Source organism: Amia ocellicauda, chromosome 15 (assembly GCF_036373705.1).
Source record: "Amia ocellicauda isolate fAmiCal2 chromosome 15, fAmiCal2.hap1, whole genome shotgun sequence".
NCBI classification, from domain to species: domain Eukaryota; kingdom Metazoa; phylum Chordata; class Actinopteri; order Amiiformes; family Amiidae; genus Amia; species Amia ocellicauda.
Genome location: NC_089864.1, coordinates 12,989,812 through 13,008,701, shown reverse-complemented (window position 1 = coordinate 13,008,701; position 18,890 = coordinate 12,989,812). Strand labels below are relative to the sequence as shown.

The 18,890-nt window shown below is 39.9% G+C and overlaps 1 protein-coding gene across 3 annotated transcripts in view; it reads right to left on the bottom strand.

The window, feature by feature from the left end:
- kiaa0930 overlaps window positions 1-18,890 on the bottom strand; it is a 32,285-nt gene that overhangs the window by 8,192 nt on the left and 5,203 nt on the right. For 2 of the 3 annotated variants that reach the window (XM_066724459.1, XM_066724460.1), the window contains exon 2: window positions 6,003-6,151. In XM_066724459.1, coding sequence (XP_066580556.1) covers window positions 6,003-6,151 — 149 coding nt within the window. Of the gene's footprint in view, window positions 1-6,002; window positions 6,152-14,938; window positions 15,133-18,890 lie in introns of those variants that run through there. The other variant, XM_066724461.1, reaches the window with a different exon arrangement.

Sequence of the window (18,890 nt, the reverse complement as noted above, 5' to 3'; positions counted from 1 at the left end):
GGCTGCATACACCCATGAAAAAATCAGTTTGAAGAGCTCTGAATGCTCGGCTAAGCGACAGGGTTGCAAGCTTTCATTTTTGTCCCAGTTTTCAGAAAGACCATTTTAGGTTCCATTTCATCTCTGTTCGCCAAAGAACGGATATCAACGCCTGCCTTCAGATCTCATTGCTCCCCAGGGGCTATCAGTGCTTGGCTTACTTTGCTTAGTATGGTTTGCAATTGCAAGATGAGCTGAATCAAGTTAGTCAACCCCTGTGAAAATGGATCTGGGTCTCGGTGCAATGTCCAAGCACAATCCATGATTCTCTTGCAGTTGCGGAGAGATTTAATTTGAATTCAAGCCCAGAGAAACATGTGGACATACTGTAAATGCAAGCAAGGTCTAAAAAACACTTTGCATTTGTATTAAGAATCAGGCAGATTAATTTCCTGTGATCCTCCTGCATTAAATATAAATATATCACCATTTAGTTTTAAAAGTATTGCCATAAATATTCATGCTACATTGTTTCTCATATTAGTATGTGTAATGTTATAGAGTACACTGTGCCCTGGCCAATGATTGCAGCTAAATTAATTCTCTCCTGGAAAGCGGTTGTCTGGGACTGTGTCCTCCCTCAATGTCATTTGAAATTAAAACACATCTAAAGTGTCCTACAAATCAGCAGTAGCTGCTTGTTCCAGAGAGGAAGAGGAAAGGTTGAGTCAGCCATCAGTGCCTGGACTGAAAAGCCCTGGATCTCAGGGATGGTGATAAGGACTTGTATTTCTCAGATCAGCAAAGAAACACTAGCCGATTCAGTTGGTTGGTTTGTTTATTTATCTAACCTTCCATTTTGTTTTTTGATATCCAATTCTCTATGGCATTAGACAGATTGTCCTTTGACTACACTGATTCACACAGATCAATGATGAGAACAGAGCCCAAGCTTAAATTCTCCCATGTCCATTCTAAAAGGTAAAAGTCAATGTAAGTGAAAACCATGTACAAGCCCAATTAAACCTAGAGGCACCACCTTAAGGTCTCCTCTTGAAATGGTAACAGCTGGACTGTGGTGTAGCGGTGGGGTCGCCATACCAGGCATTGCAGCAGCTGGAATAAGATTCCTCTGGCAGTTAACTTCACTAACAGACTGCATTGTTCTTCTTGGCCAAGTTCAGGACTCATAACCAGTCAAAATGCTGTATTTTATTTGCCTAACTGTATTGCAGCTTTCCATTGCCGAGTGTGTTCAGAGAGGCTGTTTGGAGGGGGTGTGCATTTTGGTGCATGTGGACTATTAACACTTGCACGTTTCCTGCAGTTTACTGCTTTATTATATTTTGCCACTTAAAGAACATCTTCCAACCTCACTACTTTGTCTCTAGCTGCGGTTTTCTGCATTATCAGATGTGTGCTATGCAACAAACTACAATCAGTGTGTACATTGAAGGTGCCCTGGGAGTTACCTCTCCTAGCTCTGTTAACTAGCCCTGCTCAGCCTGGAACTCCTTTGGCATTCAGTGGACCTTTGCCAGATGAAACAGACTGCGCAAAACAGCAGTGGACTCAGAAAATACTCCTGAGGGAACAGCAGGATCATTAAAAGTTGCTTTCATTTTTGTTCTGACTTGGCATCTAGAGATACAAGCTTATCTAACTGACTCCAGGAGCAAGGAGGAGTCATTAGAGAAAACCCTGACAATATGTGCCCTATCTTTGGGAACCAATTTTTAAAGACAGTTAAAACCGCAGACTTACAATCCTTTCATGGACGATTCACAGGTGGAGAAAGCGATCTTTTGCCTTTATGAACAAAATGTGCTGGACCATACATGCGATCATTATGATGGCATATAATTGGTTATATTTTCAATTTGCATCCAATCCCAGACAAATATTCAAGAATGGAAGCCCTTACCTCTCGCAGTTCAGAAGATTAATTACGTTTGGAGGAAGTTACTCAATGGCTAAGCTGTGCATAGAATTAGTTACGGTTGCATGATTTTGCATTTATTGATCTTATACCCCACTGAAAACTACACAAAATTAGAACCCACATCTTCAACCCCCGTAAATCTAATTTTAGTTTATATGACATTAGTCTTGGCGAAACGGCCTCAGATCGTGACACTGTAGCATTCTGCATACACATTTAAAGAGTGCATGTTGGACTTTTAAGAGAAATGTGAAGAGAGCTCTCCAGGACGATGGAAAGATATCAGGGATTGCTTAGGGGAATGTTTCTAAATGTAATCCAAGTGTGCGTGCGTTTTTTGTGTGTGTGTACTGCAGATATGAAGCTTACCCAGAAAACGACGTAATCTCCATTACGTTTTTTCAATTATTTAACATGATTCCCCTCAAGGCTGCACTAAATGCCTTGAACCTGCATTTTAAATAGAAGACCTTAACAGGTGCAATTTGCAACGCATACAAGACAATTACATGAAAAACACTAAGTTTACCCCCTGGCAGGATCTCATTGGAGCGATATTGGGCACATCCTAGTGAGCAGAGACCAAGAGGGTGGTCCAGGACATGCTGGAGGGATAATACCGTCCCCTGGGCTGGGAACGCTTGGAAATCCCCCAGAAGGAGCTGCAATCTGTTGCAGATGAGAGAGATGATCAGTCCTCACTACTCGATGTGCTGAGGCAGCGACCCTTACCAGGATAGGATAGGTGGGCAAGAAACAAAAAATGCTAATTCTGTCAATAATACAGGCCCCGTCAAAAAATATATGGCAGCGCACACTGGGGAAATAAGCATTTAAGACTCAGGGTGGCAGTCATCGATCCCCTTTTGATTTTCGGTCGGTTGATTGCGACATTTGGGGTGACATTTAAAATCACTGACTGATCATCGATTTCTGCACTGAATCTGTCAACCGTAAAAAAATCCCTCTGTGGCGACCAAATACCAGCTGCAGCTCATGACACTGTCAGGCAACAGCAAGATTGACGGGGGAGTCAACTCTGAAGCACAATTCTATCTGTCAGATTCAGTTCGGCTTCAATGTAGAAAAGTCAGGGAACTCAACTGTGGACATTTCAACCAGTTCAATACTTTCCTTTCGGTCACATTATGCAATTCGTGGCCTAAACTAGAGCAGGGGGAGAACATTTCAGTAGTAAGGTTTCTGTGACCTTATGTGCTAAACAGACAAGAATAGGAAAGACTTGCAAAGCATACTATTGAGTTTTTATTTTGTTTTATCCTCAAATTAACAGTCCAAGAAAAACTGCGTGCATTCTTTTGGAGTTAAACAGGTTCAACTCAGGAGTTTTAAGATTTAAAATTCATCCTGATAACTCTATGAAGATTTAATAATTCTAATCACACTGCTGTGTGATGTGCCCAACAACAACAACAAAAAGTAGAAAACACAACCCTGGCTAGTTCAAAAGTTGAAATTATACTCCAGTTTCTATATCTAATTTTAGTTCCGGTAGTAGATATCATCCGCTCTTTACGGTCATTTAATTTTATACAGCACTCGTATGCTTGAGTGTTGTTCCGTAATTCGGTGCTAATGACTCTGCTTAGATGCCCATCTCACAAACTCCTGATCACTTGACTTATTCTACTCTTCATCATGTACAGAAATAAAAAGCTCTATTCTGGTTCCCCCAATGAATATGATAGAAATGGAAATAGCCATAGGATGCAGGGAATCGAATGTACTCAAACCACGCATGTACAAGTATTTCAGTTGAATAGGTGGTTTTATTTTTGGTTTTTTGAATAATGCTTGGGTCAGATTAACAAGTGAAACACAAATACAGCATTCACATACTGTTGAGTAATGATTTAATATAACTACTACAGATTTTACTTTAATGCTCAACTTAACCTTCAATTTTGAGCTCTCTCTGATGTTTAGGGTGAAGCTTTTCCAGTTGTGGGAAAGTGTACCTCCCAATCCAGGCTGATTATTTTCATACAGAGATGCCACAAAAGTGAATGACAAAAAAAAACATTGAAGCACTTACCGATTTGGGAGTGCTCCAGAAAGTGCAAGAATGAACTGCACTTTAAACCTGTTGTACCTGCTGGTGTAGCAGACTGTGCTGCAGTGTGTGGGACCTGCTCCGTGGGGATCACTCCCGTCTGCCCATTACTGTTGAGCTGCATGCTCTCTTGCTTTATGACTCGGGTTCAGTTCTCCGAGAGCTAACTTTACCGAACTTCTCTCACTTTGCAGTCTCCCCTGCCGGTCGTGAAATACTCCGAAGATTTGCTGAATTAGGCCAAACAAGCCAAATACAAAACCTGTCCTACATTTCCGAGCTAAATAAAATAAATATTCCAGTTTCCAGAAACATTAAACGTGTCAATATCAAGTCAAGGTGATTATTTATATTCAGTAGCCTGTTTCCGTCTTGAAAAAGAAGAAAAACTCTCCTTCCCAATTAAATCTCCAGGCTTGTGACAAAGTCTAAACGGAAACTCTGAATCTGTCTTGCTGTTATTTCTATGCCAAGACCTAATATTAAGAAACGTATAATTTGTATTTGTATATTTTTAAGCAGGGAAATACTGCAGTGTACAATATGCTGAACTCCTGAGAGCAGAGCTTTCTATAGCTAAATGTGCATTTGAAGAAAAACAGCTCAATTTACAAATTATACCCTGTAAACTGAAAGCCTTTTAAAAAAATCACAGTTTCCATCCAGCTCCAATTTGTGCTAACAGCTTTCACCGCTATATTAGCTACAATCAGTGCCACTGAATTTTGTTTCGGCTTTCCGATTAAAAACAAAAAAATTCTAATATGACTGAATTGCACAGCACTACAATTCCACCAACCGTTACAGATGACATTTAACAACTTAGTGGGGGGACAAAACTTTTTTATAATTACATTGTTTTTTCAGTCTGTAAAACTCTGCAGCCTGTTCTTTCATAGGAAGTATAGAGAGATTCTACAGTTTTGGTTTTCTACATTAAAAGTAAGTTGAACATGCATTAGATTTCTTTATCTTTAAGGAGTCCACAAAATATAACCCCCAACAACTAATTCGACATCTAACAAAGTATTTGTGAGAAATGAACTCGAACCAAATAAAACACACTTACTAGTCAAGTTCTTCAAACATTGTAATTCTGGCACATAGTTGCCATTTCGGTGAAATTCAAAACAACCTAAATGAGCTCAGAAAAACACAGAGCTCTCCAGTAATAAAAGGAAACCATAATAGTCTGTGCCAGTCATTTGTATAGTGGAAATTGGTTTGCCTAGCATGAAATCACAAATGAAAATCCACTGGGCCCTGAAATTGTACCAACATGTCAAAGAGGTGGTTGAGCTCTAAGCTTCTAATTTTCTTGGTTATTGATGCCAGTTAACAGGGTGTGCCTGGCAGTAGGACAGTTCAGGAGCTGAATGGATGCCTTAGTAAACACATGAAGCATAGAAAACATCTACAGTTTGCTCTGGTATAAAATTATCAGTCGGTAAAGAACTGCAGAATTGTGGAAGTTGAAATCAACTCGAGTGCAAGTCTCCGGACTGTTACTGGGATGTTGTTGCATCCACCACAAACATTGTGATCTACATTGAGGAGTCTGAATGTTAACAAGTTGAACTAAAACTCTCATTTCACAGTTCCCCAACCGATCAATGAAGAGGAATTCTCTGGCTCATGTGTACTGTAACACAAATGTGCCAGCTTACAAGTACAAATGACACATGCTGTGGATAGTTTGTGTTTTACAGCAAAAATGTGCACATGGGCTTCTGGGGAAATGTGCCACGCTATAATAAGTATGTCTTTAGCAATGCATTGTGCACTTGTTACATTATGTACAAAATGATTGCCTGTGCTGAATTAACAATACAATTAGATAATAAAAGCTCACAAAGTACCAACGTTACAATGGTCTCCTGCAGTAACACGGGTCTTTTCAGTTTTCATTACAGCTGCCACTCTCCAAGTTATAATTAATTTTAATGACTTGCAAAGTGGAAGCAAACACTGTTATACAAGAAGCAAAGCCTATAGCGGAGTGCCTACCTTCTTCCCATCCGTATTGTCTGCACTGACGTAGGAGAGCTTTCTCCGCACATAGAACAGCATGTCGTCCTGTCTCGGGGCCCATTTCTCCATGAAATAGGTAGAGAACATCCAGGTCCAAAACACGATCCGGTCATCCTTAAAACATCCTGAAAAACAACGGGGACATTTATCAGAAAGGAGCATTCGCATTGCTCTCACTTCCCAGTAATCAGACCGGGCCTGTGAGGAGAGAATGAGAACCGATACAGAGGGAAATGTTTGGGTTTTGTACTGAAGTCATGGATGAACTTCAAGATAAATTAAATGTGGTTGCCAGTTCCCTCGAAGCTGAAAGATTGCCAATGAAACCCACTTTTAATGAAGTTGTAAGTGGATCCATTGTAATCCCAACCACAAAAAAGAAACGCTTATTCCAGTCAGCAGAGAAAATGTAAGATCTAGTTTGCAGTAAGTCAGTCTTGCTTTTTGGGCACAGAAAAGCAAATGTCAGATTAAACCCCCTTCCCTAAAGTTTACTTTTCAGTACAGGATAGTATGGTTAACCAAAAAGCATATGAATATTACTTGGAATGCTTCTTGTATATAAAAAAGTGTGGCGATCATAATCTGGTCAAGTTGGCTTCCGCCTCCTGTGACAGTTGGGCATGCCTTCACTTCCAGTCAGTGGTATCTGAGCCACTGCCAGTAACTATCACGTGACGAACAGGGAGCCTCGAGAGAAAAACAAATTGTTATCTCTTGGCTGCTCCAAGCTCTGACTGAAAATGCAACTGGACAGAAGGCAAACTTTCCAACACTGGAATTACAACCTTAGCTGCTTAACACTTTAACACTGCCTGGGGCCTACAGACACCGGGGAACAGGCCAAAATGAGGGAACGGCAAAAACACCGATGGAAAAATCACACGCTAGCATAGGAATATGAAGGTTTTGCGATTTGTTGTTGTACTGTTGTGGCTACGTACTTTCTACAGTTCTGAAATTAAGTTGAAATTGATTTGACATTAGAAAAAAAATTCTGAAATGAACAGAAACATTCAATGTAGTCCTATAATTCTACAAGAGACATTTTACAATTTAGTGAGAGAATGAATCCACACTTATTGAATAGCATAAAATAAATAAAAATATAGATATATATATCTTGAGCGTCGTGAGCAGCACATTTACACACTGCTTCCACTGCAGTATGTGGTGTAGTACTTTACTGCAAAAGTACGGGTGCAAGGCCTTGTGAAAGTAGTCAAATCGAGAACAAAACGAGACATTTTCACTTGCAAACTAAACTCGTGTTCTGCCAGCTAATTTAAAAACACAGGGCTGCCGTGTGCTGGAAACAGACTGCAGCCCTGCGTGTCTTGATTAATAGCGTGGTGAAGTTCGCACTTGAAGTGTGTATCGCAGAGCTTTCACAATGTTTCTTTAATAAGGGTCAGAAAGGGCATGTAATACCATTGATGCTAATGCACTAATAAGGTTTATTATGCAATTCAATTATTGAGTTATTTAATTCATCTAAAATGTTTAGCCTCTTTGTGAGGAGGGGGCAGTCATTATTCTGTAGCAATAGACCAAGACATTAAGTAAACAAAAAACAAAACACGAAAACGAAACTGCTTCACTCCAAAGGACAACATGGTATTCCATGAGGATTTATTCACATGGACACAAGGATCAGTTTGGCAGGAGCAGAACTAAAAATAGGGGATTTCTAATGTACTAATAGTATGAAGGAACCATAAATAACACTGATCTTATTGTCCAATGAAGAGACCTTTGAATTCATGCCTTCGTTTATACATTTGCAAATCAGTTTCACATCCCAGAAGCCACGGAAAAGCCTCCATCAGGAAATTATTTCTGATGAAAGGGCTCCTTGAGGCTGAAAACCCAGCAGAACCTGGGGCATATTCAAAAACATTTACCAAATAAATAAGTTCATAAAGGCACTTCCTTACCTCGAACACGAAAACACACTAGTGCCACATGACTTAAAACTTTCAAGATGCCAACTTTAAAGTCCCCATTTCAAGCAACATTAGGAAGTTGTTTCCTGGCCATATACAAAATGTGTTACACTTAACATGGCATAAATTGCTTTATGGATATGGCCCATTGAATTGTTGGCTTTTCAAAAATATTCACATTACATCTGAGGAAAAGGAGGGCATCGCAGTATGGTCAAATGCACCACAATATCTTCATCCTAGTTGCTAAGTAACTGTTTACTTGTTGTTCAGAGACCAATGTTCTTGCTGTAGGGTCTGCCATTTCATTAAGCCCTGCAGAACAATACACATTTTTGGAGAAGTGCCTGGAAAGGTCGATTCTGAAAGAAAGAATACATACTGATAAAAACTTGAATGTGGTGTTCGGTTAAGATTAGAATGAAAATCAGCACTAGACTCTGCTACAACAACAAAAAAAGTCAGTAATGCAGTGACGTAGTGTTTGACTAATTGTATGGGCAAAATGAAGGAATGCTCTTGCGGTTTTCAATAGCAAATGGAAGATTTTCAGAATGAAGTGTGCAACCTCAAAGTACAGAGAGCAATGGGAATCCTGTGTGGGGTAGTGATTAAAGCCTCCAACCTCAAGAGACTATCACAAGACCCTACTCACCCCCTTCATTCATCATTTCAGTTGTTACCATCTGGCAGGAGACTCAAGGTCCCATTAGCCCGGAAGAATGGGTACAAAAAATCATGCGTGCCCTCTGCGGTGGCTATTTTGAACAATGATATTAAAAAAAGCCTCCCCCCTTCAGCCCATGAGCACCGTTGCTATTGGAAATGTTTTTTTATGTATTTTAGGCGTTTTTTTATTGTTGTCCTGTGTTGTGTTGCAGATTGCCGAAGGCAAAAATCAATTTTATGTAAATTTAATGCACAATAAAGTTTTTTTAATCTAATCTGATCTCGAACCCCACCGGCGTCAAAACAATACCTATATGGCAATTGGGCTTTCATGGAGTTGTCTGGGCAACGGGTCTTCATGGTGTGTGAATAGTAAAAACAATACATATACAACTACTGTCCTGCACAGAACATCAACAGGTTTTTAAGGATTTTCACCAACCAAATCAGAGGAGGTCTGTTGCAGTAGCTGGAAGTCCACTTTATGGTTGTAGCTGTCTGTCAATATGTAACCCGGAAAGTACTGTGGTTTCTGCATCCAAGGTATCTCGGATATCTGAAGCACATGCCTCCTTGCCAAATCTGTTACATGGAATGTCTGTGAAATCACGTTCCACAGGCATGCGATTCCCAGTGAATAATTAGGACAGCAGCAGCAGCTCTGTCATGCCTGTGCAGGGAAGGATGTAGTTTACTGCCGTGTCGAGGACTCTGCGATGCCCGTGTTAATTCAGGGGTTTGTATGCCGCCGTTTACACCCAGACTTCAGCACTGCTGTAATTAGTATAAATCAGCCTCACTGAACTTTACCTCCTAAACCATACCTCCAATTCATCGAGAAGCAGTCCACGAGCAGACATGCGTCACTCCGAACAGGCACATTACACCACCTATCATTACCCATCAGCTGTAACACAAATAATTGACTGCCGTGAGCACACCTTGGGCACCACAGGCAGTCCACTCCCAAGTGTGATCAGGATACATAAGGCTGCAGTCTGATATCGGGTAGGGGTTCTAAGAAAGTAATTAGCCAGATGGGATATTTTGAGCTTCTCCAGTTGTTTGGAAGAGAGACATGTCTCACAGCAAAATTTACATTTTAAACCTAACCTAGTGCACTCATTTCCGTCATAATTCAAACCTCATTGGACAACTTGGAACAATGCTGAACCAAAACTCTGTACTGCGAGGGCTATCATTCAAAAAACCCACCAACAAGAACAGTGTAACCCCCAATATATTCAGGGTATCTTAGGTTCGATAGGAGACTGGTTGTGCAAGTTGTGGCATAGTGCAATTGTAACTCCTGAATAAAAAGTGTTATTACATTTCCAGATTAGTTTTTTTACTTGGCTTTGTTATTGCTTTCCTTTTCAGTCGTCAATTCCCATGACAATAAAAAAAAAAAAAGTAAAATAAAATTACACCACAATGGTCTCATTCAGTTCTCTATCAGTTTGTATGTCCTACCACATGAACTGTGTCCGATATATATATATATATATATAGAGAGAGAGCTGTGGAGCAGCGTCGCAATGGCTGCCGTTGTTCAATTAAAGTTGTAGCGGTGGCACACATGCAGCGAAGCTCTGACGAGTTTTCCACAAGAGGGAAAAAAAACAACCAGAAAATAGTTTCACAGCACCCAGGATCGATCACCTAGTTCCTCGGTTGCTTCAAAATTATCTGCAACTTTATTTAGTTATTTTTATATACATATTAATGTTTTTCTTTTAGAAAAAAAATAAACCGAAGTATTTTTAGCTCTAGTTTCTGCGTCTTACTCTTTTGGGCTAGGTGTGCTCTGGAACATTTATTTGTAAGGCCCCTAAACTGCCAGTTGCCGAGGCAGCTAACCGTTTGTGCGCTGAACACAACTGTTTTACACATTTAAAACAAGGGCTACAACAGCAATATTACAAATTAAGACTAACTTTGCAGTGCCAGCCACCGAGAACACGTTTAAAATGTACCTCTAAGTATTAAAGTATTAATAAAGAAATAGCTTATTAGATATTTTTAAATGTTAGATGCTTTATAGGAAGATAAAACATGACATAATAAAAGACCAATAAGAATCCCATTATAAGATCACATCATTTTTGTATTGTTAATCCATTCGGAAATGAAAAGAATTGACCAAACCCATTAACCACGTTCTGTTCTACATGTTCATATTTTAGTGCCAATAATTAAAAACAAGTAGATAAAAACACAACCGATTTTATGGAAATCAATTATCCTGTTTTCCAAACCATTTGTCTAGAAAATAAAACCTAGTTTTCACAAACCTTTCCTTTGGTCTTGTTAAATTGAGGGTTTTAAATGTACCAGTCCTTCCCTAGCCACCACAGACGCATTATTTGTGGAATTGTGATTGGCAGAAATTGAAAAGAGAAAGTAAAACGCTTCTCAGCAAGTGGTATCTTGAGGCAGAAAGAAAATAACCCAGGGAGATCTTGTGAAAACAGCTTATTTGCTGATGCAAGACAGTGGTTTATGGGACAATCAATTGTCCAAGACTAAAACAAGTTAAAACGGAGGCTTTTTAAATCTACTGCACAGCACCGTTTTTTTAGGCATATGGGAACAGTGTAACAATTCTCATCAGAGGACAAAAATCAGTGCTGACAACTAAACCATAACAGCTACTTTACTTTGTTTAAATCAAAAGGTATTTTAAATATGCATCGATTTTCAAATCCAACTAGAAACTGTCAGCGTTTACTCGTCAAGACTTAACTTGCTGCCATCTCTGTCAAATGACCGCTTACCGTGCAGCGTCAGTGAATACACACTGCTCGTCTCCCTGGGGGATTCTCAACAGCTTGGGATAATGTGTTCTGGCAATTGTCTGGTGTCCCGCAATGCAGAGAGCACTAGTAAAGCTCTAATGAGGCCAAGTAACCCAAAGACAAAGACAGTCAAAGGACAATGCTGTAGTACCCATGTTATTTCCTGCTTTCATTCATGGGCAACTATGGCCCCATCAGAAACATCAACAAAATATCCCTGACATCACGACTTTCTCTATGTAAAGGAGTTGAATATCAGTATTAAATTCTCAAACCTGTATAAAACTCTCATTCCAAACCCCAAACTCATATAGCAAAATCAAATCAAGTTTTTATCCTCTGCAGACAATCTAGCCAGACAGTCTGAACAGCCTGCTATGGTTTGTAACCTTTGCAATGTACGGTTGCTATTCCGAAAACCACAACGGCAGAAAGATCGATTCTGTGACCCCCATGACTTTCACAAGACTATACATTAATTTGAACAGAATGCGCACCAAGTTGCAGAGGGGGGAGGGGGAGAAGATACGCTTTACTTTTTATTTCACACACATTCTGCAGAAACAAGCGTTACGTCTTATAAATCAGCACTTCTTTCCCATGATGGCAATGTTTGGTTTGCTGCTCAGGTATGGCTGTCATACATGCGGTCAGAACACACCCTCTTTTAGATTTTGTAAGCATTGTTGGAATCAGACACTATTGACACAAGGGCCGAGTCTCCTAATCAATATCTTTCCACTGTAATTCCAACAGCAGGCCTTTTACACATTGCTGGTCGATTTTAATTTCAAAGCATAAGTGGACATTGTCCTCATTATATATCGATTCAAAGAGGAGCCATTTTGCTTGTCCTTATAATAGATTCTCCTTTGCATAATATGTAGGAAAGTACCTTAAACCCCTCAAAAACACCCAGCAGTCCACAACGATTCGAAAATTACAGTTTCAATCCCCGAGCCAAGTTAACATGCGAGAGGTTTCCGTCAGCTTGTCTCCTGAGCAACTCCTCTCTCGTAAGATGTAGCTGTCAATTCATTACAGAGGAAAACAAGAGAGCTTCCAACACTCATTCTGATCAAGAAAATAATTCACGGCTTCACACCTCAGACTTAACATTCCCGTCAGCCGCGCGGCACTCGGGACTCGTGTAATCAAAGCCATGCAGATACTCCACTGTGGGAGCATTAGAATGGACATGTCAGTGTGGTTTCTGATAAGGAAACATCTCAGGCACTTTGAAAAAGGCCCATTTCAAAGTAATTGTCAGTGTTTGTGGTGCTGGGTGACCTTGCAAGTTGTTTTTCTTCTTGAATGAGAAAAATATCAGTGAAAGACCAGACACCTCTACGAGACAGCAAGGGTAAAATGGACAGCTATTTTAAGAAAGCATTGTGAGGTTATTGCATTAAATCCTGAACACGCCATTTACAGATCTCGCTGTTCGTCTTTCATCGTTAGATATTGTCAAGGCAGCGCTTTGTTTACAAACACTGCAACGGGAGCAAGCTCGATTAGTTCCTTTGAAGCGGTCAAACAGAGGGCACATGTGAACTTAATTGAAAAAAGATCTAACGCACACAGTGGGCATCTGACACTTAAACTTTAGAATGCAGCCTTTATCTCATACACCCTCCTACACTAGAATACAAATACATTTGGTTTTAAGGTTTTCTAAATACGTTTAAAATACACACTCCCCCCCCCCAACAACAATTTCCTAATTTTGAACTGGTGCCCATAGTTTGTTGCCCTGTAGTTTCTCACTGTGCTTCCCACAAGTGTGAGAGAGACCGAAATGGGCTGATCAGAGGAACTGCCCCTCTCCATTTTCCTTACAGAAGACCAAAGGCCCCATTAGCAGATATACCACAAATACTATGCCACAGAGAGCAAGCTCAACTTTTCAAACAGGTTTGTGCTGCCAAGTGAGCATTCTGTGGGGGTTTGGTTTTTGTCTTCATGAGGCGTACCTCACCTCTCCTAATCACCTGCAAAAGCTCCCAAGCTCTGCTCCACTCCCTAGCCACTCGGATGACAGATCCATTCTTTCATGCTTTTCAGCTTCTACTGAAAAATACAGACGCCGGAGCCTGAAAACCAAAGAGTGTGCGACTTTGGAAACAAGGGGCAAAGCAAGTTAAATAGAAGATTTTCACAAAAGAATTTGAGCCTTACAAAAAGGAAGTGACAAAAGATTCAATCATTTTCAAGTGTCATGCAAATGTATTCCCGAATCCCTAAGCTACACTTTAAATATAAGTAATGTGTATAACATCTTTGCAGTCAAGTTGGAAATAGACAATACAGTTGCCCAAATGAAGATTTAATCATTCATAAAAAGGTCCCTGATAAGGTTTTTACTTTTCTTGATGGAGTAAAAACATAAAAGTCACTTGTCTTTTGAATAAAAACCTTACTACAGCCCAAATAAAAAAAAAATGACAGTGGGTTAAATTATTCCCTTGGTTAAATGGTTCAAATTCAAATCATAAACAGTGTGTATTGTACTTCAGATGAATGGTTATCATTCACTGCATTATAAACCACTTTCCAGAAGCAGTAACAGTCTTCTCACGAAGCAAATACGGGTCACGTTCCATTCATGGGTGGCTGTCAGACTTTTAAATGGGTAAGCGTCTTATTCCTGAAGAAGTCAGCCCACATGTTTGACAAGTCCATAATTAAGCATGATTAAATGATTGATTATGATAAAAAGGTTTACTGCAGGTTTGGAGAGCAACTTCATTTTCCACCGTCTTGCTTTAATTGAAGTTAGATTGGAGTGCCCATAGAAACTCCGATTTAGTAGTTAGTATTCAAGCACAAGCGCAATTCTTCTGGTCCCTAACCTACCTTATAATTGTCCATGCTAATTTCCATCTGTTCCTATAACAGCTGTTGAAAAGAGGAAACCGTAGATAGAACAGGAAAATGAAAATGTTACAAACTCTATGTTGAAGCCGACGAGTGTCACATGTCATGGCAGCAGTGATCAAACAAGTGGGTTGACTCAAAATGCACAGAAGAACCACTAACTAAAAACAACCACAAATCACAACTTCAGCAAGCAGTTATAGTTTGTTACAACAGGCCTAGGCTACAACATATAGGCTCCTTCTACTGGACAATTAATCACAGTTTTAAAGATTGACAGAGTACTGGCAATGTACTGAAGTGCATCTAGAACAAGCGTCCATGACAGGTACGTTACTTGACAGGAGGTACGAAGCACATTTTCAGACATAGGATTGTGCAATGATTTGTAGATACATGGTCGTTAAGCAAGATCATTTTAAATAACGAGTGAAATAATTTGCTCTTACTTTACGATTTAAAATTAGGCACTCCAAGGCATCGGCTTAAAAAGAATGTAAAAATAAAAGGCTGCGACTAAAGACAAAAAACGACACCGATGATTAAAAACCTCGTCTTATTTGACTTGAGAGAACAAAAAGCGAAAGTCACCTTCTCTCCAGACAGTTTTGGCACCGATTACCTTTTTCGGTTTTTTGCAGACGTGTCAGACAGTATTGCTTGGCACATCAGGAGAGGAATAAATCACATTATAGTGTGCTTTTCTCCAGCCCATTTGTGAAGTTTCCCCCGATTGCTGGAGCATCAGCGGTCCTGACTGACTATGACAGTTTGCATTCTCTCACACATTGAGCAGGGAACAAGTCCTGCAAGTGTTGAAAAGGGTCAGAAAGGTATTCCCAGTGCGATTAGAGTAAGGCACTAATCTGGCAACCTGAGAGGCGCAACGCACTAAACCACAACACAGAGGGATGTCTCCCGGGCATCACAGATTGAAGATGGAGAGCCCCAGGAATGTCACACCAGCCTTTGCTCTGCACACCGCTAAGACACAACACTTGCCTGTGTTTGTGCAGGGCTGAAGTTCACCTTCCTTTACTCATTAACTAGACTACACCATCAGATTAAAAGGAAACGTACTCTGCCAAAGTTGTGGATTTGGAGGATACTCGTCATGTTCCTGTGTGGGATGCAAGAACAAAAACAACTGCACACTGAGCAGTCCAAGTGGCAAGACTGGTGCAGCCGCTGGTATATTGTTTTATTGGAAATCAAAAGTAACTAAATGTTTGTATTCCATCCAATCTTGGCATAGAATACCTTAAAAATCGGTCAGAGTAAATAATTAAAGTGATCAATGAAACTCGAAACATTCTTCACAAGCTGAGGCACAGGACAAAGAGTAAACCTCTATAAAAAGGGAATAGGATTCAGGGTTTTACCAAAATATCAAAACACCAAAAAGGCTATTTGTAATGACAGTTCATACATTTTTAATATTTTTGTTACTAGGACAATACCGGTTTTAAAACATCCTACAGAATACATTTATTTTGCTCCTAAAGGGGCATCAGCTGTACGCAGTGAGAGAACTTCAAAACTGTTCAAACCGGCTGAAGAGACTGTACACGAAAAGACAGCCTGTGTCAAATTATTCCATAGCCTACATTCTGCCCCCCACCCCCAACACACAAGAGGACAAAACGCACAAACACAACCTTTGACGTGAGCAGCAATCTGTATAGAGATTAGGATATGAAACAAATCTATATAGGATTTGTTTTTTTGGACTTTTGGGTCACGGTTAAGTATTATCGTTAGGGATAAAAGGATTTATACATTTCACTCGATTTCAGACACTGGGGTGCAGAGCTCACAGAAGCCCTGGATTCCTGAAACCTAATGAGGAGTCAGAAAGCTAATGACTTATCTGCCTTTTGCTTCCGAGTCAGCAAAGTAGAGATCAGGGTGGGCAAGGTGCTGCAACTCGCTGCGTAGGAGATAGCAGGCAGTCACGACACAAGGCAGAACTGGTGTTACTCACTTTAAAAAATGCATTCTCCCATTGTAACGTCTTATGTATACTAGAGCTCTCCGCACAATTCAGATCCACACCAACAGACATGCCCGACTTTACACTTGTAAACACACAAACAATATATGAATCCAATAATAAAATTACTAAAAACTCGGTTGTAATACTATTTATAGATTCGTTTCTAGAAACGTATTTTCTTTGGCTATCATTTCCATTTCTTCAGACAAAGCTAATTGAGTTTCAGCTCTGTGAGCCAATATTTCAAACAATCACTCTCAGATTCACACAATACATCTTTACAAATGAATTCTGACAATTGCAGAGATTACACACACACACACACACACACACACACACACACAGTTATCCTACAAATGCTGAAAAATAAATGTCAATTATTCCACCTGCGTGTAGCACATCATTTCAGTTCTGTTGCCAGTTAAATGGACACTTGCTTATGGATCTCAAACTTACAAAGCAAAGGCAATTCAATTTGTGATGTTCAGGTGGTCAATAAGTTCAGTGCCTTCAAGGAACCCAACCTGCTTCTGATACACTGAATTGTTTACTTCAGGGACAAAGTTCATTGATTGCATACATTCTTGTGACTATAAAGGTAACTGAACTGCAGCAAACAAAAGTGTAAAACTTTGAAATTAAATATTTTAGGCGAAAGAGTACACTGCACACTGAAAATGTGCGTTTCAACAAACTACAGCTTACAATGCAGTTAAGGTCCACACAAAATGGATGCTAAGAAAGTCATGTTTCCTGCAATACCAACAATAGATGTAATGCCAATCTACAAAGACATCCCTGAAGCACATTCAGTAATCGATGTCTAGGACTGTGTATATATATTTTGTATTGCATATCAAAAATGAAACATGCACATGAAGAAACTGTAGTGTCATTAAAGCTGGCAAAGCTGAAGACAGTGAAAATCGTTAATGAAAGCGCGAGACCGTGGTCGTTGGGCTGAGAGGGATTCTGATTAGGCTGCAGCACAAACGGAAACTGGAATCATGGTCGCTCAGGCTAGAAAAATAAAAATGTCACTGCGGATTTTACTAGCTGTAAGATAAATGAAAGTATAGTTTTCCCATTTTCTTATTCATTATTTAATACAGCACTTAGACCAACTAAGCTTTTTTTAAAGCAGTTTGTTCCCCAGGATTAGGAAATGTAGCAAAATTATAAGTTAAATTCCTTAATACACTTATTTATAAAACAATGTTCATTTCTTGTCTTTAATATTGATTCATTTATATTACTTGAGGATGAAATCGATCCCAAATTAAAAGAGTTGTAAACAAATGTATTATTTTTCCTTTAACCATTCTGTGAATATTAATATGTAGAAAATGTAGACAGCCATTTTAAATATTAGAGTAAAAATGAATGTTTTAGTACAGTCATTGATATCTGTTAAAACCCTCAAAAGTATGTAAACCAAATCACAGATGGAAGTCAAAACGTACCAGTTAATTTACTAATTCTCGGAAACAAGGGGCCCCCCTTATTGCAACTCACTAAACCAATGCACTTTATTGCTGCCACCATAAAAATCGAATTGTACCTCTTCGCTTGATCAATTGCTTTAGTTCACCAGTGTGGAGATGAACTTAAACCATGTATTCTTCACACAACCAATCTTTCCCTCCAGGCAGATTCACTCAAGAGCACTCAGCTGTACAAGTGCAAGTTCACTTTTGAACGAAAAGGGAAGAGGACACATCATTGCTCAGCTTCAATAGTCGAGAGAGACAACAAGAGGCACCGGGTGACAAGATGCAGAACAAAACTTCCCTGAATCTCTCCAATCTGCTTCCCAACCACACCCTTCACTGCACTAGTGAAGACTTTCAATGACATGCTGATCAACACCGACTAGGACGCCTCCTCAGTCCTTTTCTTCTGAATGCAGATTTACCCCGCATCATCCATACAATCCTCCTAGACCACCTCATTAAATACAATGGCTTTATCTGCCACACCACAGGCCGAGATGACCTACTTCTCGTTTAGGATCAACCTGCTGTTGACCAGCCCAGGGCCTTGTTACAGGTGCTGTCCCACAGGAAGTTTAACTTCTGCACTGTACACCTTCCCCAGGTCCATACCTACTTTGATGCTGATGTCATACACATTCATGATAGCTCCTGCGTTTCTTCTGTTCCTCTGCACAATCTCAAGAAACACAACAAATATGGATGTCCAGGATCTTTCCAAACCTAAATACTTGCAAAACTAAGATGCTCTTGGTGGATTCCAGATTAAAAATGGCTTCCACAAGCACATCTAACCTACAGTTAAATCTTGCTTAAATCACTTCCAAAACCTTATCATCAAGGCACACCTTACTCTAATATCCAATTCCTTCCCTACTCCCCACTTATCCAATAGTAAAAGACCTCTGATTTTGGTCCCCTTGCTCTTCTGCTTTTTATCTCTGCAGAACAGCAGAAGATTCATATATACGCTTCAAGTTCAGTGCTGTGAATTGAGCCCCGCATTTATTGTGTTGACTGATGTCGCTGGAATACTTGCAGAATGCAGATCGTACACTACCGAGTACACACTGCTTACAACACCA